The sequence below is a fragment of the Bombina bombina genome, chromosome 5, assembly GCF_027579735.1.
Source record: "Bombina bombina isolate aBomBom1 chromosome 5, aBomBom1.pri, whole genome shotgun sequence".
Taxonomy (NCBI): domain Eukaryota; kingdom Metazoa; phylum Chordata; class Amphibia; order Anura; family Bombinatoridae; genus Bombina; species Bombina bombina.
This window is the reverse complement of record NC_069503.1, coordinates 1,081,917,581-1,081,940,563: the sequence shown is the minus strand read 5'-3', so window position 1 is coordinate 1,081,940,563 and position 22,983 is coordinate 1,081,917,581. Positions and strand designations below refer to the sequence as shown.

The 22,983-nt window shown below is 42.4% G+C and overlaps 1 protein-coding gene across 2 annotated transcripts in view; it reads right to left on the bottom strand.

Moving 5' to 3' along the window:
• Positions 1-22,983, bottom strand: part of EFR3A (EFR3 homolog A) — a 619,646-nt gene that overhangs the window by 302,104 nt on the left and 294,559 nt on the right. The window contains exon 8 of one of the 2 annotated variants that reach the window (XM_053715365.1): positions 2,975-3,106. The exons of the other annotated variant lie outside the window; for it this stretch is intronic. Coding sequence (XP_053571340.1) covers positions 2,975-3,106 — 132 coding nt within the window. The remainder of the gene's footprint in view (positions 1-2,974; positions 3,107-22,983) is intronic. 2 annotated transcript variants of the gene reach the window in all.

Genomic DNA, 22,983 nt, shown 5'->3' with positions numbered 1-22,983 from the left:
AAAAACGATTAAACATGCCAGCAAACGTTTTAAAACACATTTTTACAAGAGTATGTATCTCTATTAATAAGCCTGATACCAGTCGCTTTTACTGCATTTAAGGCTATACCAACATTACAGTGTTATCACCAATGTACGTTAAAAAACGATTAAACATGCCAGCAAACGTTTTAAAACACATTTTTATAAGAGTATGTATCTCTATTAATAAGCCTGATACCAGTCGCTTTTACTGCATTTAAGGCTATACCAACATTACAGTGTTATCACCAATGTACGTTAAAAAACGATTAAACATGCCAGCAAACGTTTTAAAACACATTTTTACAAGAGTATGTATCTCTATTAATAAGCCTGATACCAGTCGCTTTTACTGCATTTAAGGCTATACCAACATTACAGTGTTATCACCAATGTACGTTAAAAAACGATTAAACATGCCAGCAAACGTTTTAAAACACATTTTTATAAGAGTATGTATCTCTATTAATAAGCCTGATACCAGTCGCTATCGCTGCATTTAAGACTTTACTTACATTACTTCGGTATCAGCAGTATTTTCTTAGTCAATTCCATTCCTAGAAAAATATTTTACTGCACATACCTTATCTGCAGGAAAACCTGCACGCCATTCCCCCTCTGAAGTACCTCACTCCTCAGAATGTGTGAGAACAGCAAATGGATCTCAGTTACGTCTGCTAAGATCATAGAAAAACGCAGGCAGATTCTTCTTCCAAATACTGACTGAGAAAAACAGCACACTCCGGTGCCATTTAAAAATAACAAACTTTTGATTGAAGAATAAACTAAGTTTAAATCACCACAGACTCTCACGACCTCCTATCTATGTTGAGGCTTGCAAGAGAATGACTGAATATGGCAGTTAGGGGAGGAGCTATATAGCAGCTTTGCTGTGGGTGGACTCTTGCAACTTCCTGTTGGGAAGGAGAATATATTCCATAAGTAATGGATGATCCGTGGACTGGATACACTTAACAAGAGAAATAGCCTTTGAAAGCCTATAATCAGCATAAGCTAGAGTAGACTAATGGTTGGACACATTTACATTTAAAAAATTATATTATATATTTTGTCCTTTGTGTTAAACAATGAACTGCCATTATAGTTTAAACTACTTTGTAATGAGAGCAGATACAAATACTAAGCTGAAGAGCTATGTTATTAATGGTTCAACATGTGCATTTCTTATATTTATCTGTTACCCAAAGAAAATGCACATGCAGAATTTGACACATATTACCTACTTATCTAGTGGGTTACTTCAAGTACACTGGCCTTTAACGCTAAAATCATCATCCTATTTGCCCACCTACTGGCTCTCCATACCATTGAGTTTGATTTATTCTATTAAAATGCTCTGGTATGCAAAGAGCCTGTGAACTATATTTACCTTTTACATACTTCCATTTATATGACTTACTGCATAGCCCAACTTGTAACAAATTTGTCTCATTTACGTTTGCATTTTCTTTTTTATTATTATTACATAGTATAACATAACCATTTACAATAATGGAAGGAAATACAGAACAAATACATTTTTTTCTTCAAATTGAGTACCTCGCTGACAAGTGTCCACGACTGATGAGTGTGGATTAGTATTGACAGAATACCTGTACTACTGGTGACCAATATAAAATTCTATAAAATTCTAAGTTTGCATATTTATTATAACCTTTCTGAACACAAAACTAGTTAAAGGGACAGTCTACACCAGAATTGCTATTGTTTTAAAAGATAGATAATCCCTTGTTTACCCCTTCCCTAGTTTTGCATAACCAACACAGTTATATTTATATATTTTTTACCTCTGTGATTATCTTGTATCTAAGCCTCTGCAGACTACCCCTTTATTTGTTATTTTGACAGACTTGCAGTTTAGCCAATCAGTGATGGCTCCCAGGTAACTTCACGTGCACGAGCACAGTGTTATCTATATGAAAAACATGAACTAACACCCTCTAGTGGTGAAAAACCTGTTAAAATGCATTCTTAAGAGGTGGTCTTCAAGGTCTAAGAAATTAGCATATGAACCTCCTAGGTTAAGCTTTCAACAAAGAATACCAAGAGAACAAAGAAAAATTGATGATAAAAGTAAATTGGAAAATTGTTTAAAATTACATGCCCTATCTGAATCATGAAAGTTTTTTTTGGACTAGACTGTCCCTTTAACGTTATATACTTACACACTTTGCTTCTCTTAGCTAGTAGTATTTTCAACCTGCAACTATGGTGCCCTTCTATAGCTTATCTGAACCATTCTCCATCACTGCTTTTTACTAAAAACAAAAGTGCCCTAAACAGCTCACTGTAAAATGCTAAAATGGGAGTTTTTGGTAGTTTGTAAAATCTTAAATGATATACCAGAGAAGCAGAACTTTTTTTTCCACTTTCTGCAATAAGATTTTTATATTTTTTTTGAGAAACTTTTTTCTGCAGGTAATTTTGAAATGAAATACGTTTTATAATATGCTGCAGCCGTTGAAAATTGCAAAGAAAATTAGCTGCAGACATTTTAGTTTTTTAGTCTTTTGCATAAATTTGTTCCCATTACCCTTGATCTAACATTACATAATTAACATCACATAATTATAAAGTAAAAATGTAGTAATAAAAAAGGTACATTGGTCATAAGAACATCTTAAATTCCAGAGTCACAGCTTTGCAGACCGAGAAAGTTTGGGGGCAGGGGGGGAAAAATCCCTGTGAGCCATCAATCAGTGTTACTGTTTTGCAACGCTGCCCCATATTTGACTGTACTCTTCAAATAGTGCTTTGCTCTGGCTGCACTGTGTTCAGGAAAACGAGAACAGCCTGATGTGGAGCAGAGCAGCAACGCTAAAGCATTAACAGTTCCTACATCTGTCTCATTCATTCTGCAGACATGCTGCATTTTCTGCGATAACATCTCAGCTCACAAAATGTTCTGCGTTGCTATCTCAGAGAAACTTACGCAAACACTGGCCTGACAGCATTATTCATGTTTCCGTAAGTGGCTCTGCCAAGAAGCTCCCTAAAACAGTTTTCTGCCAACACACTTGGATTTTCTTCTTTATCATCCGCCATAGGGGACGCAGGAGGTCGACTGAAAAACAAATATAAATCTTTTAATCAAAAGAAGAAACATTTTTATTAACTGTATTTACTGAGTCACGACTTCAAAAAAACAAATGAGTGGATTGTTGTAGAATAGGTGTTGTGTACATTGCTGGTCAAAAATTCTTTGTTCTAAAGCACTGATTCTGCATCAAACTGGTGGAAACTAACTATGGCCAGTTATTCAAACACAAGTCAGTCACAAAATAGGTTATAAAAACATAAAATTATACTTACCTGATAATTTTCTTTACTTCAGATGGAAAGAGTCCACAGCTGCATTCATTACTTTTGGGAATTCAGAACCTGGCCACCAGGAGGAGGCAAAGACACCCCAGCCAAAGGCTTAAATACCTCTCCCACTTCCCTCATCCACCCAGTCATTATGCCAAGGAACAAGGAAACAGTAGAAGAAAAATCAGGGTAAAAAAGGTGCCAGAAGAATAAATATATAGACGCCCCACATAAAAACACGGGCGGGGAGCTGTGGACTCTTTCCATCTGAAGAAAAGAAAATTATCAGGTAAGCATAATTTATGTTTTTCTTCATAAATGGAAAGAGTCCACAGCAGCATTCATTATTTTTGGGAAAACAATACCCAAGCTATAGAGGACACTGAATGCAAAACGGGTGGGTACAAAAGGCGGCCCATTCTGAGGGCACCAGGCCTGCAAATCCCACAAAAGCCTGCTTTGTCCGAAGCCGAGAAAACTTTGAAAAAGAAAAGCCCCAAGGACACTGACCCGCAGATAGTCCATAAGCCTTGCTAGAGACAGCAGAAATAGACTTGACTGAGCCAACACACCTCCAGGAGACATCACCGCCCAGCAGTCGGTCCCCAAACACACACCCCTTACTAGAGAAAAGGGGTCAACTACCAAAATCTCCTGAAAAAGGAGAAGACGTGGAAGAAAAAATCAAGGATTCCCGAAGACCCTAATAGCGTACAATAAGTTCCAAGAAAATAAGGAACCCCAAAAACTGAACCAAGCTCACAGAGACCCGAACCGGTCTTGAGAAACAAGGCAGGCAACACCCAGACCCCGAATCTTACAGAAACCACAAGGTTAAGACTGGGAATCTGAACCAAAGAGAAAACTGCTCCTAAAAACAGTGCAACCGCACCCTAAAGGACAACTGAAGACAGAGTCCTCAAGTTACAAGATGACTCAGAATATCAAAATATTCAGAGATCGAATACGTGCAGCAACCCCAGATAAGCGAACATCTGAGTCAATACCACACGCCACAGTCATACCAGGATGACTCTGAAATAGAATACTTGCAGTCAAGTAAGAGCAGCTGAAAAGAGATATCAAACCCTAATCGTTAGACTGCAAAAACATCCACTAAACAGTGGGCACATCACAGGCTATCCAAAACCCGCCAGTCCTTCTCAACCTCTTGAAAATGGAGAATCACCGAACCTCAAATGACCGGAGGACGTACAACAGATCTCAGATCCTGCTCCACATTGAACCAGCCCAAGTAACAGGCAGGTCTGAAAAACAGGGGAACAGAAAGGCCAATCACCAACCCCCAGGGAAGGACGGAATGGGGAGAACTCGGCCACCCCAACAGAACTTGGGAGCCCAAAGAGCTCCCTCAAATAAGTCCTCCCAAAGAGAACCCCATAGGAGAAGAACATAGCAAGATGCAGTAGATCCCTATGAAGACCCAGCATAACTGACAGTCTCAACATGGAGATTGCAATCTCCACAAACGAAACAGAACATACAGAATAAAAACACCTGTTCCAAACTCCTGCACACAGGACAGGAGAGAGGGAAAAAAAACCCTCCTTAAAAAGGACAAACAACCCCCCCCCCCCCCCAAGGGAAAGGCACAAATAGGAACAGCACACATGCTCACCAGACATGAGCCATAGCCTGTTGATAACAAAAGCCGAATGAAAATCATCCAGACGTCACTAATGAACAGAGAAAGAACTCCCCCTGAGGGGGAGCACAAATCGTTCAAAGGACAAGGCAAGCCATAAGGAGTGCATCCGAAGCGCCCAGAATCCTGGCCAACCTGCTAGCAGACTCAACTGGCCAGTCCGTAGCACATAACCTATGGTCCCTGGAAAAAATGGATCGCCCCAAACCAGCCACGGGATCATAAGTTTCCAGACATCCAGAAAGATTCAAGACAAAAACTAAAGGTCCGAGCCCCAGAATTGTTTAAAACAAACCACACCCCAGGGAACACAACTACCCCATCTGAAGAAGCAGAACTCACAGGGGAACAACCGGACAACCCCGGAGAAAGGGAACAAGATTCACTCGTAGATCCCAACCCTAAAGGAAGAGAACACCCCTTGCGGAAGTCCAAAACTCCGAAAAGGAGCTGGGGCACGACAGTGACGCGCCAAGACTCTAGAGACCAAGAGAGAACATTGAGGACAAGCCACCCGAAGAGTGAGTAGAACAAAGGCTAGTCTCCATATCTCCTCAGAGTACGTAACTAAAGGGCCACGCCCAGGGAAAAAGAATGCAAAGCATCCCAACCACATTAGAAAAAAACCCTAAGCGAAGCTTGGGGAAGGAGACAACACAGCCCAATGTCCCTGATAGGGAAACTACAAACTCCCTAGAATAGGAAAAGCCACATGGCCCTCCTTAAAAAGAGTATAATCATCAGATTACTATTTCTCCAACCACAAGGCTACCTTGCTATCCCTATAAGGCGGCCAAACCGCTAAGGAGAACAGACAAAATCCAGAAAGCCGACCCAAAGGAAGAGCCTCAAAAGGAACAGGTCCAGAAAAAGGACAATTCCAAGGAGCCCCTGAAAAGGCAAGTCTGCCAGAAACCGGCGGGAAGGAGGCCCTGAGTCCTCCAAACTTCCAACCCCACGCGGGGAAGGAAACACTCAAAATTCCGAAAGAAATAACGGAACATCAGAGTGTGTCACAGTGGAACTTCTCTGAGTCCCAGTCAACCAGCTAGAAAGGCTAACAAGGACTGAACCAATCCCCCATGCCTCACAGACCCTCAGATCCTCTAAAAATGCTTAGCTGAACTTGTTACAAACAAGGAATAACACCAAAAATAATGTGAAGCCCTTGGCACCCCAACCGGACCAGCAAGGCAGAACAGGTGCCACTTGTCTGAAACAGGCCGCAAGAATAGAAGGATCCGAACCCAATCAGGACCAGCCTGAAACCACGGGCCGATACTGTCAAGGCCACAGATAGTCGACCCCAGAGATGGGGGATAACCAGCAGACAAACATAGGACTAACATGTCCTTGCACCAAACAAACTTCCGTAGAAGTAAATTCCAGAAAACATTCCCGAAGGAAATGCATAAATATGATATCAAAATAAAAAATTATCCTAACCGAATTAAAATAAAAGATAAGGCAACCCATAGGTTATCGCCCAAGAAGAACATACACACCCGCAGGACCGGGATCCTGTTCTTCCAGCTCAGAACTGGAAAGGATACTCAATAAACAAGGCTATAAGAAGATTACTTCATCCTCTTATACCTAAGCCTTCAAGCCTTTCGAAGGAGAAGACTGAGAATCCCCATATCCATTAAGGATGGGATCCTCCAACATGTGCCTCAGTAAGACACGAAGGCGCACCAGTCTATAACGGAAGGCACAGCATACCTTCGCCGGAGCAGAAGACGACCACGACGGTTGACCCCGAAGGTTGACGGAACACATACAATATCGTAAGCAAACTTCTGGTAGTTGCAGATGCACCAGAGCCATGGTTATGGACATGCAAAAACGTGTCATCAGCTCCGGAGGGAACAAGCCACCTTCCAGAGAAGGATAAGCAAAATCTGGGTTACCTGCATGCGTAGTAAGAGCTGGTGATAGGGAACTCGCCACTCGGGGAACTGGACCCCTAGAGGCAGACGGCTCAGCGGCCCCTTGATTCCCCGATCCCGAGGAATTGAGGTTGGCAGAGAAGTGTCAGAAGTTTTGATAGTCTCTTATGGAGGTTAGTACTCTTCGGCAGTCGGTCCCCAAACACACACCCCTTACTAGAGAAAAGGGGTCAACTACCAAAATCTCCTGAAAAAGGAGAAGACGTGGAAGAAAAAATCAAGGATTCCCGAAGACCCTAATAGCGTACAATAAGTTCCAAGAAAATAAGGAACCCCAAAAACTGAACCAAGCTCACAGAGACCCGAACCGGTCTTGAGAAACAAGGCAGGCAACACCCAGACCCCGAATCTTACAGAAACCACAAGGTTAAGACTGGGAATCTGAACCAAAGAGAAAACTGCTCCTAAAAACAGTGCAACCGCACCCTAAAGGACAACTGAAGACAGAGTCCTCAAGTTACAAGATGACTCAGAATATCAAAATATTCAGAGATCGAATACGTGCAGCAACCCCAGATAAGCGAACATCTGAGTCAATACCACACGCCACAGTCATACCAGGATGACTCTGAAATAGAATACTTGCAGTCAAGTAAGAGCAGCTGAAAAGAGATATCAAACCCTAATCGTTAGACTGCAAAAACATCCACTAAACAGTGGGCACATCACAGGCTATCCAAAACCCGCCAGTCCTTCTCAACCTCTTGAAAATGGAGAATCACAGGACCTCAAAAAGGCTCACCGAACCTCAAATGACCGGAGGACGTACAACAGATCTCAGATCCTGCTCCACATTGAACCAGCCCAAGTAACAGGCAGGTCTGAAAAACAGGGGAACAGAAAGGCCAATCACCAACCCCCAGGGAAGGACGGAATGGGGAGAACTCGGCCACCCCAACAGAACTTGGGAGCCCAAAGAGCTCCCTCAAATAAGTCCTCCCAAAGAGAACCCCATAGGAGAAGAACATAGCAAGATGCAGTAGATCCCTATGAAGACCCAGCATAACTGACAGTCTCAACATGGAGATTGCAATCTCCACAAACGAAACAGAACATACAGAATAAAAACACCTGTTCCAAACTCCTGCACACAGGACAGGAGAGAGGGAAAAAAAACCCTCCTTAAAAAGGACAAACAACCCCCCCCCCCCCAAGGGAAAGGCACAAATAGGAACAGCACACATGCTCACCAGACATGAGCCATAGCCTGTTGATAACAAAAGCCGAATGAAAATCATCCAGACGTCACTAATGAACAGAGAAAGAACTCCCCCTGAGGGGGAGCACAAATCGTTCAAAGGACAAGGCAAGCCATAAGGAGTGCATCCGAAGCGCCCAGAATCCTGGCCAACCTGCTAGCAGACTCAACTGGCCAGTCCGTAGCACATAACCTATGGTCCCTGGAAAAAATGGATCGCCCCAAACCAGCCACGGGATCATAAGTTTCCAGACATCCAGAAAGATTCAAGACAAAAACTAAAGGTCCGAGCCCCAGAATTGTTTAAAACAAACCACACCCCAGGGAACACAACTACCCCATCTGAAGAAGCAGAACTCACAGGGGAACAACCGGACAACCCCGGAGAAAGGGAACAAGATTCACTCGTAGATCCCAACCCAAAAGGAAGAGAACACCCCTTGCGGAAGTCCAAAACTCCGAAAAGGAGCTGGGGCACGACAGTGACGCGCCAAGACTCTAGAGACCAAGAGAGAACATTGAGGACAAGCCACCCGAAGAGTGAGTAGAACAAAGGCTAGTCTCCATATCTCCTCAGAGTACGTAACTAAAGGGCCACGCCCAGGGAAAAAGAATGCAAAGCATCCCAACCACATTAGAAAAAAACCCTAAGCGAAGCTTGGGGAAGGAGACAACACAGCCCAATGTCCCTGATAGGGAAACTACAAACTCCCTAGAATAGGAAAAGCCACATGGCCCTCCTTAAAAAGAGTATAATCATCAGATTACTATTTCTCCAACCACAAGGCTACCTTGCTATCCCTATAAGGCGGCCAAACCGCTAAGGAGAACAGACAAAATCCAGAAAGCCGACCCAAAGGAAGAGCCTCAAAAGGAACAGGTCCAGAAAAAGGACAATTCCAAGGAGCCCCTGAAAAGGCAAGTCTGCCAGAAACCGGCGGGAAGGAGGCCCTGAGTCCTCCAAACTTCCAACCCCACGCGGGGAAGGAAACACTCAAAATTCCGAAAGAAATAACGGAACATCAGAGTGTGTCACAGTGGAACTTCTCTGAGTCCCAGTCAACCAGCTAGAAAGGCTAACAAGGACTGAACCAATCCCCCATGCCTCACAGACCCTCAGATCCTCTAAAAATGCTTAGCTGAACTTGTTACAAACAAGGAATAACACCAAAAATAATGTGAAGCCCTTGGCACCCCAACCGGACCAGCAAGGCAGAACAGGTGCCACTTGTCTGAAACAGGCCGCAAGAATAGAAGGATCCGAACCCAATCAGGACCAGCCTGAAACCACGGGCCGATACTGTCAAGGCCACAGATAGTCGACCCCAGAGATGGGGGATAACCAGCAGACAAACATAGGACTAACATGTCCTTGCACCAAACAAACTTCCGTAGAAGTAAATTCCAGAAAACATTCCCGAAGGAAATGCATAAATATGATATCAAAATAAAAAATTATCCTAACCGAATTAAAATAAAAGATAAGGCAACCCATAGGTTATCGCCCAAGAAGAACATACACACCCGCAGGACCGGGATCCTGTTCTTCCAGCTCAGAACTGGAAAGGATACTCAATAAACAAGGCTATAAGAAGATTACTTCATCCTCTTATACCTAAGCCTTCAAGCCTTTCGAAGGAGAAGACTGAGAATCCCCATATCCATTAAGGATGCGATCCTCCAACATGTGCCTCAGTAAGACACGAAGGCGCACCAGTCTATAACGGAAGGCACAGCATACCTTCGCCGGAGCAGAAGACGACCACGACGGTTGACCCCGAAGGTTGACGGAACACATACAATATCGTAAGCAAACTTCTGGTAGTTGCAGATGCACCAGAGCCATGGTTATGGACATGCAAAAACGTGTCATCAGCTCCGGAGGGAACAAGCCACCTTCCAGAGAAGGATAAGCAAAATCTGGGTTACCTGCATGCGTAGTAAGAGCTGGTGATAGGGAACTCGCCACTCGGGGAACTGGACCCCTAGAGGCAGACGGCTCAGCGGCCCCTTGATTCCCCGATCCCGAGGAATTGAGCACTCTAAAATAGGCATTCGGAACATAACTGGAGGGCATGTATCACCTGGGTCAATTCGTATTCTTCACCAGAAACAGAATCTGACGCAGAGACGTCCGTCTCCAGAATATCAGAATTCTCCATAACAGGGATATTGATAACAAAAAACGGACCAAATAAGAAATGTAAATGGCACCTGACACCCACAATGGCTGGGGCACTCACCACCTCCTATGAACCAGACACCAGCGGACCAGAATTCTTCCATCGCCACACGGTCAGGAATGCGGAAATGGAGAGCCAAAACGTGACTACTCCCGGTCACCAGGTGCACCGTGCAGTCCAGAAAAAGCGCGCTCAACCGTAAAGGCCGCGTCACTTCCAAAGGCTGTTATGTTCCACAAGCCATGAGCCTAAGCAACACTACACATAAGAAGGTCGAATCATATAACAAACATGATTAAACCCCCCCCCTTGTTCAATAACCCCCACTCAGGAGATATTAAACCTTGATTCCAAGATACGAAAGGAGCCTTGTTGAGACCCTGAATTATAGTTAATCCCACAAGGTAAGAGCCTCTCGGGAAAACATTTGGATTACAATACAATCTTAACAAAGTAAAATGAAACAATTTTACCGGAATCTACGTTGTGGAACAGGAACACAGCCTTTCAAGTGTGACAGATAGTAGCCTCGCCTCTGCCATGGACTTGAGAGAAGAAAGCAGGCAGAGAAACTCGTCCACGCCGACTGCTTGTGGAGCTGTTAATATGAGTCGGGATAGGTTTGCAGAAAGACTCTCCCTGCATCTCTCGTCCATGCTCTCACTGAGAGGCTGACAGGATAACTTAAAACTCCAGTCCCATGCCGAAGAGTACTAACCTCCATAAGAGACTATCAAAACTTCTGACACTTCTCTGCCAACCTCCTGGGACGAAAGGCAAAGAATGACTGGGGGATGAGGGAAGTGGGAGAGGTATTTAAGCCTTTGTGTGGGGTATCTTTGCCTTCTCCTGGTGGCCAGGTTCTGAATTCCCAAACGTAATGAATGCAGCTGTGGACTCTTTACTTTTATGAAGAAAAGGAATTTAGTGACAAAAATCCCTGTATTTAAAGGAACATTACATTCAAACATTTTTTTCTATCATGTATATTAGGGCTTTGCAATAATGAAAAACAAAACAAAAAAATTGTACATTTTGCATTAAAACATGCTTAACTGTTCAAAACAGCGGCTTGTTCCCTTTACAGTTTGCACTGCAGACTGAAAAGGCCAAAGAAAAGAGCCCCACAAGTCCTCCATCTTCCATGTCTGAGCACACCTCAAGACTAGAGCAACAAACCAGAGCTTTTGCTCTGCAGGAAGTTTCCAGCAGCACTGAGGATGCTCTGCTATAGGCTCTTCCCTAGCGCTGAGAGTACTTAGCCAAAGCTCTAGCTGTAACAGACATACTCCCCCCACCATGTGCCTTATGTGGAAGAGCTAATCTGAAGTTGTTGTCGCTGGAACAGACAAAACAAGTAAAATGGCGGCAGTAGCATTACATGTTCTGATACTGATGTGATGCTTTCTGGTCCACTGCCTGGAGGAGTGATTTTTTTAGTGTTTAGGTAAAAAAAATTGCAGCCTCATGCGATTAGATGGAATTGAAAATAGAAGGGTGCCTCATGGTGCAAAACATATATTGATCAGAATAAAAATTCCCAAAAGGTTACTCACAATGAATAAAGCACTATGGATAAGTGCTTATTGAGCAAGCTGGATCTCAACAGCCTCCAGCTGACTGGCCACCTGGGTTTCACAGGCAATCAGAATTCCACTCATTTGGAGGGTTCAAAGTAGAGTGGACCAATCGTGTGTTTTGAGCTAGGAGTCCAACTAGCAGTCACGTGACCAAACCACAAAAGGTGGTTTTGTGGAACTAACTGATTAATCAGGAACTAACATACGACTGGATTAAGAATTATATAATGCTTAGTAATGGGGTTTGTGTGGTATATGTATCTGTTTTTGTACCAATATTGTTTAGATGGAATGGCTTCAGATCATTCACACTTTTAGGTTTTAGGTATGTATATTGTCTTGACTTTAAATTAGAACTGTCATGATAACAAGTGCAGCTTTGTGGGTCACTATGCTATTAACCGCAGCTGCATGAGTTACCATGACAAAGGTTCATTATTTGGTCAATAAATAGAGAGACACTGCATTGTTTTAGTATGCCTGATGAAACGGACTTGCATGTCTGAGAAACGTGTTGCATGTTTTATTAACCTGACTGAATAAAAGGTTTTACTATTATTTGGTGCAGTTTTCTCTCTAAACCTCAGATTGATTCAGACTCACAGGGATCACTTTTAACCCTTCCAGCTGAGTGGAATCCAGATTGTCTTGGGGTTACACTTGACTCAGAACTCACATTCAACCAACATATACAAGCACTTGCCAAATCCTGCCGTGCATACCTACGCAAAATTTCCAGAATTTGTCCCTTCCTTACTCAAAAAAACTACAGAAACACATTTTTTTTTTCTTTTGCAATCTACTTCTAAATGGCCTTCCAAAACACTGCCTCTCCTCCCTCCAATCTATTATGAATGCTTCAGCTAGACTCATCCACCTAAGTCGCTGATCTACATCAGCTGCTCCGCTCTGCCAAACTCTACACTGGCTCCCCATACACTCCAGAATACAATTTAAATTATTAACTAACTTACAAAGCACTCAACAGCCTCACTCCCTATATTTCCTCTCTCATCTCCAAATATTCCCCCACCCGTCCTCTTCGATCAACCTCTGACCTACGCCTCTCCCCTTCTATTATCTCTTCGTCCCACTCCCATCTCCATGCCTTCTCACGTGCTGCTCCTGTCCTCTGGAACTCACTACCCCGCTCCATAAGACCGTCTCCAACCTTGTAAAGCTTCAGAAGCTCCTTGAAAACACACCTATTCAGAGAGGCTTACCATATTTCCTCCATCTCTCATCCTAACCAAAATAATTCTTGAACTGCCTGATTCACTGCTGCAACTACAATCCATGCGACAAGCTACCCCAAACCTTATGTCTATGCACTGGTCACCACCATCTTAGGTACTGGCAGACAGTCTTGTTTAAAAGTTTATTTATACCTCCATAGGTAAAATTAACCAAATTCCCCGGGCCTCCCATATGCCTGAGCCGTTTTGCTTTTTTAATTTTTTTTGCTATCAGGTGGTACAGCCAATAAAAAGCTGCAACAGTGCCTCACTTGCCAATTAGCATTAAAGTCCCACATTCTCTGTTATGCTGCATGACTAAACTCCACAAAAACAGTGTATAGCAAGACAATCTGTTATTGGGATGCACCGTTTCCAATATTGTCTGTTTTGAGGTTTCATTTGCCTCAAATTATCTTCTCAAAACAATAACATTTAGACATACATAGATTAGTGACTATTTGACTGTCATTCCTATTGCCATCAGTTACCTAATGGAATATGAGCTCCATATTTCTAAGAAGTAAATCTTAGAGGATAGAAGCTCCTATCAGCTTGTGAACATAAATACACCGAATAAGTTATTGTCAAAAGTGATCACCTATTTATAGGAGGATCATGACCTCAGAGTATGTCCTTAATCTAAAATGTCAAGTACACTTTTTTTTATTGGGGGGCACATCACGAGCAAAATAAGTATAAGTGACCCAATATTCAAAAGAGGAAATTCCCCTATTTCAATTGGGGGTCTAATTTCCCTCCACGCAGAAGAGGAGACAAGGGATATGAGATAGAATATATTCATAGAAAATCACAAAAGTGTCTAATAGTGGAAGTGATCACTTTTTTTGCACAGTACATAGAAAGACTAACACTATCTTACATACACAAAGCAAGATTAAAAGCAAAATGGAAGAGGTAATTACAGCATTTGGTCAAATGGTGATAGGCCCAGGACCACATCAAGGGCGCGATCCGATAAAGATCATAGTTTGCGGCGCAAGCGAGGGAACCCCCGCCGCCCGTAGTTTCAGCTTGCAACTCGAGCTATATACGGCGCCGTCAGAGGCTAAAGTGCCGTAAGTCTGACAAACCAGCGATGTCCAGAAATCTGCGTAAGTACAAATTTCTGGAGTCGCCAGTGACTTACGGCACTTTAGAAACTGCCGGCGCCTACAAAACCTGACTAAGTTATAAAATCACTCGTACTGTCTAACACGCCTCCCAAACATAGCCCGACACATCTAACCCTCTATCCGCTATCCTCCCTCAATATCCTAACAATAAAAAATGTATTAACCCCTAAACCGCCGCTCCCGGACCCCGCCGCCAGCTATATTAAATCTATAACCCCCTAATGTGAGCCCCTACCCCGCCGCCATCTACCTTACCTACCCCCTAAAGTGAGCCCCCTACCCCGCCGCCATCTACCTTACCTACCCCCTAAAGTGAGCCCCTTACACCGCCATCTACCTTACCTACCCCCTAAAGTGAGCCCCTTACACCGCCGCCATCTACCTTACCTACCCTCTAAAGTGAGCCCCTTACACCTGCCGCCATCTACCTTACCTACCCCCTACTTGTAAAGACTTTGGGAACAGCACACATGAGAGGTTAGTGCACGGTAGACTTCAGAGCGCTGCCAAGCCCTGAGACAGTAATGCTACGCGGCGGAGGAGCGAAGAAAGAAGATTGAAGATGCCGCTTTGCTTGAAGACATCGCCGGATGGAAGAAGACTTCACTGCCGCTTGCTTGAAGACATCGCCCGGATGGAAGAAGACTTCACTGCCGCTTGATTGAAGATATCGCCCGGATGGAAGAAGACTTCTCTGCCGATTGATTGAATACATCGCCCGGATGGAAGAAGACTTCTCTGCCGCTTGATTGGACATCGCCCGGATCGGATGAAGAGTTCTGCCCGGCTGGGTGAAGACAAGGTAGGGAGATCTTCAGGGGGGTAGTGTTAGGTTTTTTAAGGGGGGTTTGGGTGGGTTTAGAATAGGGGTATGTGGGTGGTGGGTTGTAATGTTGGGGGTGGTATTGTGTTTTTTTTACAGGCAAAAGTGCTGTTTTCTTTGGGGCATGCCCCGCAAAAGGCCCTTTTGAGGGCTGGTAAGGTAAAAGAGCTGTTAACTTTTTTAATTTAGAATAGGGTAGGGAATTTTTTTTTATTTTGGGGGGCTTTATTATTTTAATAGGGGGCTTAGAATAGGTGTAATTAGCTTTAAAATCTTGTAATATTTTTTTATTTTTTGTAATTTAGTGTTAGTTTATTTAATTGTATTTTAGTTTAGATATTTGTAGTTTATTTAATTTATTGATAGTGTAGGTGTATTTGTAACTTAGGTTAGGATTTATTTTACAGGTAAATTGGTAATTATTTTAACTAGGTAGCTATTAAATAGTTATTAACTATTTAATAGCTATTGTACCTAGTTAAAATAAATACCAAGTTACCTGTAAAATAAATATAAACCCTAAAATAGCTTACAATGTAATTATTAGTTACATTGTAGCTATCTTAGGGTTTATTTTATAGGTAAGTATTTAGATTTAAATAGGAATATATTTTAATTAATAATATTAATTAGATTTATTTTAATAAGAATTTAGTTATCCATGTTAGAGTTAGATAGGGTTATTATACTTAATATATATATATATATATATATATATATATATATATATATATAAATAAATATAAATATAAATATATATATATATATATATATATATATATATATATATAAATATATATATATATATATATAATATAATAACGATATTACCTATATTAACCCTAATATAATTAGGGTTAATATAGCTGGCGGTGGTGTAGGGGGATTAGATTAGGGGTTAATGTGTTTAATATAGGCGGCGGCGGTGTAGGGGGATTAAATTAGGGGTTAATATTTTTAAAATAGATGGCGGCGGGGTAGGAGCTCACTTTAGGGGGTAGGTAAGGTAGATGGCGGCGGTGTAAGGGGCTCACTTTAGGGGTAGGTAAGGTAGATGGCGGCAGGTGTAAGGGGCTCACTTTAGGGGGTAGGTAAGATAGATGTCGGCAGGTGTAAGGGGCTCACTTTAGGGGGTAGGTAAGGTAGATGGCGGTGTAAGGGGCTCACTTTAGGGGGTAGGTAAGGTAGATGGCGGCGGGGTAGGGGGCTCACTTTAGGGGGTAGGTAAGGTAGGTGGCGGCGGGGTAGGGGGCTCACTTTAGGGGGTAGGTAAGGTAGATGGCGGCGGGGTAGGGGCTCACTTTAGGGGGTAGGTAAGGTAGATGGCGGCGGTGTAAGGGGCTCACTTTAGGGGGTAGGTAAGGTAGATGGCGGCAGGTGTAAGGGGCTCACTTTAGGGGGTAGGTAAGATAGATGGCGGCGGTGTAAGGAGCTCACTTTAGGGGGTAGGTAAGGTAGATGGCGGTGTAAGTGGCTCACTTTAGGGGGTAGGTAAGGTAGATGGCAGCGGGGTAGGGGGCTCACTTTAGGGGGTAGGTAAGGTAGATGGCGGCGGGGTAGGGGCTCACTTTAGGGGGTAGGTAAGGTAGATGGCGGCGGGGTAGGGGCTCACTTTAGGGGGTTATAGATTTAATATAGCTGGCGGCGGGGTCCGGGAGCGGCGGTTTAGGGGTTAATAACTTTATTAGGTGGCGGCGGGGTCCGGGAGCGGCGGTTTAGGGGTTAAATACTTTATTAGGGATTGCGGCGGGGGATCGCGGTTGACAGGTAGCTAGACATTGCGCATGCGTTAGGTGTTAGGTTTTATTTAGCAGATCGCGGTTGACAGGTAGATAGACATTGCCCATGCGTTAGGTGTTAGGTTTTATTTGGCAGCTAGTTTAGGGAGTTACGGGGCTCCAATAGACAGCGTAAAGCTTACTACGGCTGCATTTTGTGGCGAGGTGAAAATGGAGTAAGATTTCTCCATTTTCGCCACGTAAGTCCTTACGCTGTATTTAGGATACCAAACCATCGCAAAATCGGGCGACGCTGCATATCGGATCGGGCCCCAAGTCTCTTCCTCCATGGTTATCTAACCTACAGCCATACAATGTATGCAACCAAATACTTCAACCAAACAAACTCAGATACAAACAAGAATGACACATGCTTTTTGTAACTTTCCTAGAAAAATACATAGCACGTAAATGAATTGTTTTTCCATTGATCACCTGCATTTAAGTGAAAGAAGAGGTAACGTGTTCATAAAATGTGTTTTCAACTGCAGAATCCCTTTTCCTAAAAGGTCATTGAGCTGACAGATAGGGGTTCTATTGCAGTCCCTTACCCCAAATCAAAAATGTCCTGGTGCATAGTATAGCTGGTGCTCACCATTTTTATTATTATCAACTGCATCTTAAGAGGCATTTACCCTTCATTTGAAGGGGCAGAATTCCCTTTAAAAACAAGAAATGATGTGTACTTCTAAGACCCCCTGTACCCCAAAAAGTGCAGGTAAAAAATACTTTTTTCACACTGCTTGGGACTGGAAAAGGTTTGGATTACTGAATGGATTTTGGAATATTTCCATCTTTAAAATGGGACAGTTTGGAGAGGGAATAAAACCAAGTATAAACAACAATATCATGTCATTTAGGCATTATTTACATAATAAAGCTTATACATTTAAAGGGATATTAAACCCAAACTTTTTCTTTAATGATTCAGATAGAAGATGCAATTTTAAGCAACTTTCTCATTTACTCATATTAACAATTTTACTTTGTTCCCTTGGTATCTTTATTTGAAAAGCAGGAATTGAAGCTTTTGAGCTGGCCCATTCTCGCCCATCAGCTGATTATTTCACCTGTGCTCTAGTTCAGATATAATGAAAACATGGCCTGTTGGGGGTATTTGAGGACTGTGGTTGAGAAACACTGGTGTAGCTCATGTAGCCACCAATCAGCAAGTGCTAACCAGGGTACTGAACCAAAAATGGGCCGGCTCCTAACATTAAATTATTGCTTACTCAAATAAAGATACCAAGAGAACAAAGAAAAATTGATAATAGAAGTAAATTAGAAAGTTGCTTAAAATTGCATGTTCTATCTGAATCATGAAAGAAAAAATTTGGGTTTAATATTCTTTAACCTAAAAGATAGTTTTAGATAATTTAAATACTTTTGTATACAAAGCACCATTAGAAAGACAGTACAGTAGTGTAATCAGAAAGGTAATAGTTGTTTTAAATAAATATACACTATTATTTGCATCTTAGAACATAAAAATATCAAGCCACAGACAGTTTCCACACCTTGAGGTAATTTTTTCTAGAGACAGACTTAAAAGCCTGAATAAAGATCTCTATGACACTACTTTGTCAAGAGGTTTTTCTAATTCTAAGTGTTCATTCACCAGGCTGGTAAACTGAGAGATTGAAGATTTTGACAAAAAATGGACCGTGAATTAGTAGATCCGGACATTGTGGCAGAAGCCATGAAGGAGAGCTGGACATCTGGACCAGATCTGCGTACCATGTCCAGCAAAGCCATGCAGGTCCTATTAATATTGCTTGATCCAGTAATCACCATTGGTAGCAGGGCAATGGGTGGAAGCAAATAATTTGCGTCCCAGATGTTGACCTCAGGAATGTGAATGGCTAAAATGGTACAGTGGAGAGGCTCTGTCCAATGCAGAATACGAGACACCTCCATTACTGCACATAACCCCTTGATGATTGGAACAGGATACGGCTGTGTCTGGCTGAAAGTAAATTAAAAGAACGGATCTAAACAGAGGCCTAGCCTGAAGCGCCCTGAAGGTCACAGGAGATCCAAGACATTTATTGGTAGCTTCTCCTCTTGAGGCAAACAAACATCCTGAGACCTTTCAGAACCCAGACTGCTCCCCAACCTGACGTCTGTGGAGATTATTACCCATGGCGAATGCAGAAAACAATCCCGAGAAACTGGAGTGAAGGATATCCACCAAGACAGAGTCTGTCTAACAAACAGGTCTAAATAATTTAACTGGGACATTCCACTGCTTCAGCGTGCTTAGATGCAGAGGACGCTGCAAATGGAATTGCATCTGATGCTGCCCCAATCAGACACCCGACCTTCATGTATGGAGCATACCTAGCATGAGACAGAGACTGCAGCCTCCGTAGCTTGCCTCGTGGAGACTGAATCTATGATTAGCCCCAGAACACCACCCTTGTAAAAGGAGTGAGCGAACTCTTAACCACATATACTTTCCAGCCATGACTGTGAAGAAACCAGAGTAGTATGTGAAACGCACGTCAGGGATTCCGCACTTGGAGCGCTGTCTCCTTTTTAAAATTTGCTTACTAGAAAGCAGCTTTGTAAAAAATGTAAATAGCAAGAATGAATAGAAGAATGTGTTGATATGTGGAAATTGAGATAAAGCTAAATCAGCTCTCGATATACAGTAGGAGGAGCTTAATGAGAATTTTAGATAGTGATAACTGTAATTTAGCTCCCGATATAGTAGAAGCTTAGTCTCAGCTTAGGGGCCACATTTCAATATGACAGATGCTATCAATTGATTATCTCAGGGGAGGTATCACTTTTGTCAATCCAAGGTATAGACCATGTCCCTCAACATAGGAGAGGAGGGGACAGGGAGTACAAATTTAATTTTAAGGAGGCACAGTTAATCTTTACTTAAATACCAGACATCCCCAGGGGATAACTATGGAAAGCGAAATTTATTCATCTAGATGCTTTTGATCTAATAAGGTTCACTTCATATAATATCCACCAAAACCCCTAATAATTGAAAAAGTTTAAAAGGTTCAAAAAGTAAAACAAAAAGACATAATGAACATAATAAATAGTCAGCATGTATATATCTAAAAGATGTGAAATTAAGACTTTGAACATAAGTAATCAAATGACCACATAGGTTAGTATCAGACAACCTTTTATAGAGGTCTGTGTTAGAAATAAATGTTAAGATAGGCAGGAAGGGGTTAACTAATTGTTTTTAATTAAAGGGACATAATACTCATATGCTAAATTACTTGAAACTGATGCAGTATAGCTGTAAAAAGCTGACAGGAAAATATCACCTGAGCATCTCTATGTAAAAAAAGGAAGATATTTTACCTCACAATATCCTCAGCTCAGCAGAGTAAGTTCTGTGTAAAAAGTTATACTCAACTGCTGCTCAGCTGCAGGTAAAAAAAAATAAAAATAAAAAAAAATGAAGAAATGAACAGCAGCCGATCAGCATCAGCAGTGCTGAGGTCATGAACTCTTTTACTGTGATCTCATGAGATTTCACTTAAGTCTCATGAGATTTCATAGTAAGCTCAATAGGGAAATAATATGAGAGTGCACGAGGCTCATCCACTTAGCTGTCCCAGGACAGACATACTAAAATGCTTCTTAGAAATCCTTTACAATGGGATGTGGCTACTGAGGTAACTTTTGAGGTAAAATATCTTTCTTTTTTACATAGAGATGTTCAGGTGATATTTTCTAGTCCGCTTTTTACAGCTATACTGCATCACTTTCAAGTGTTTTCAACATTTGGGTATTATGGCCCTTTACTGTGTGTATTTCTCTTCAAATAGAGGTCCCAGCAGCGGCAGTAACTAGCAGTGATCAAGTGTGGTAGACCCACACGAAACATGTCTGCATTTGCTGTGCTGTGACCCTGGTCTGCCGTTTTAAACTGTTGCTCTTTTGTTTTTAAAGCTGTAACTTCAATAAAACATAATTTATGCTTACCTAATAAATTTATTTCTCTTGTAGTGTAGTCAGTCCACGGGTCATCCATTACTTATGGGATTATATCTCTTCCCCAACAGGAAGTTGCAAGAGGATCACCCAAGCAGAGCTGCTATATAGCTCCTCCCCTCACATGTCATATCCAGTCATTCGACCGAAAACAAGACGAGAAAGGAGAAACCATAGGGTGCAGTGGTGACTGGAGTTTAATTAAAAATTTAGATCTGCCTAAAAGACAGGGCGGGCCGTGGACTGACTACACTACAAGAGAAATAAATTTATCAGGTAAGCATAAATTATGTTTTCTCTTGTTAAGTGTAGTCAGTCCACGGGTCATCCATTACTTATGGGATACTAATACCAAAGCTAAAGTACACGGATGAAGGGAGGGACAAGGCAGGAACTTTAAACGGAGGGAACCACTGCCTGAAGTACCTTTCTCCCAAAAATAGCCTCCGAAGAAGCAAAAGTGTCAAATTTGTAAAACTTTGAAAAAGTGTGAAGTGAAGACCAAGTCGCAGCCTTGCAAATCTGTTCAAAAGAAGCCTCATTTTTAAAGGCCCAGGTGGAAGCCACAGCCCTAGTAGAATGAGCTGTAATCCTTTCAGGAGGCTGCTGTCCAGCAGTCTCATAGGCTAAACGTATTATACTACGAAGCCAAAAAGAGAGAGAGATAGCCGAAGCCTTTTGACCTCTCCTCTGTCTAGAGTAAACGACAAACAGGGAAGAAGTTTGACGAAAATCTTTAGTTGCCTGCAAATAGAACTTCAGGGCACGGACTACGTCCAGATTATGCAAAAGTCGTTCCTTCTTTGAAGAAGGGTTAGGACACAATGATGGAACAACAATCTCTTGATTGATATTCCTGTTAGAAACTACCTTAGGTAAGAACCCAGGTTTAGTACGCAGAACTACCTTGTCTGAATGAAAAATCAGATAAGGAGAATCACAATGTAAGGCAGATAACTCAGAGACTCTTCGAGCCGAGGAAATAGCCATCAAAAACAGAACTTTCCAAGATAACAGCTTAATATCAATGGAATGAAGGGGTTCAAATGGAACGCCTTGCAGGACGTTAAGAACTAAGTTTAAGCTCCACGGCGGAGCAACAGTCTTAAACACAGGCTTAATCATAGCCAAAGCCTGACAAAAAGCCTGAACGTCTGGAATTTCTGCCAGACGCTTGTGTAGAAGAATAGACAGAGCAGAAATCTGTCCTTTTAACGAACTAGCGGATAAGCCCTTTTCTAAACCTCCTCCTGAGTCCATGATCCCTGAGCCTTCAGGGAATTCCAGACTGCGCCCCAACCTAGAAGGCTGGCGTCTGTTACAATCGTCCAATCTAGCCTGCGAAAGGTCATCCCCTTGGACAGGTGGGGCCGAGAAAGCCACCATAGAAGAGAATCTCTGGTCTCTTGGTCCAGATTTAGTAGAGGGGACAAATCTGAATAATCCCCATTCCACTGACTTAGCATGCACAATTGCAGCGGTCTGAGATGCAGGCGCGCAAATGGTACTATGTCCATTGACGCTACCATTAAGCCGATTACTTCCATGCACTGAGCTACTGACGGGTGTGGAATGGAATGAAGGGCACGGCAAGCATTTAGAAGTTTTGATAACCTGGCCTCCGTCAGTTAAATTTTCATCTCTACAGAATCTATAAGAGTCCCTAGGAAGGGAACCCTTGTGAGTGGTAATAGAGAACTCTTTTCCACGTTCACCTTCCACCCATGCGACCTCAGAAATGCCAGAACTATCTCTGTATGAGACTTGTCAGTTTGAAAACTTGACACTTGTATCAGAATGTCGTCTAGGTACGGAGCCACCGCTATGCCTCGCGGTCTTAGTACCGCCAGAAGTGAGCCCAGAACTTTTGTAAAGATTCTTGGAGCCGTAGCTAACCCGAAGGGAAGAGCTACAAACTGGTAATGCCTGTCTAGGAAGGCAAATCTTAGGTACCGATAATGATCCTTGTGAATCGGTATGTGAAGGTAGGCATCCTTTAAATCCACAGTGGTCATGTACTGACCCTCTTGGATCATGGGTAGGATGGTTCGAATAGTTTCCATTTTGAATGATGGAACTCTTAGGAATTTGTTAAGGATTTTTAAGTCCAAGATT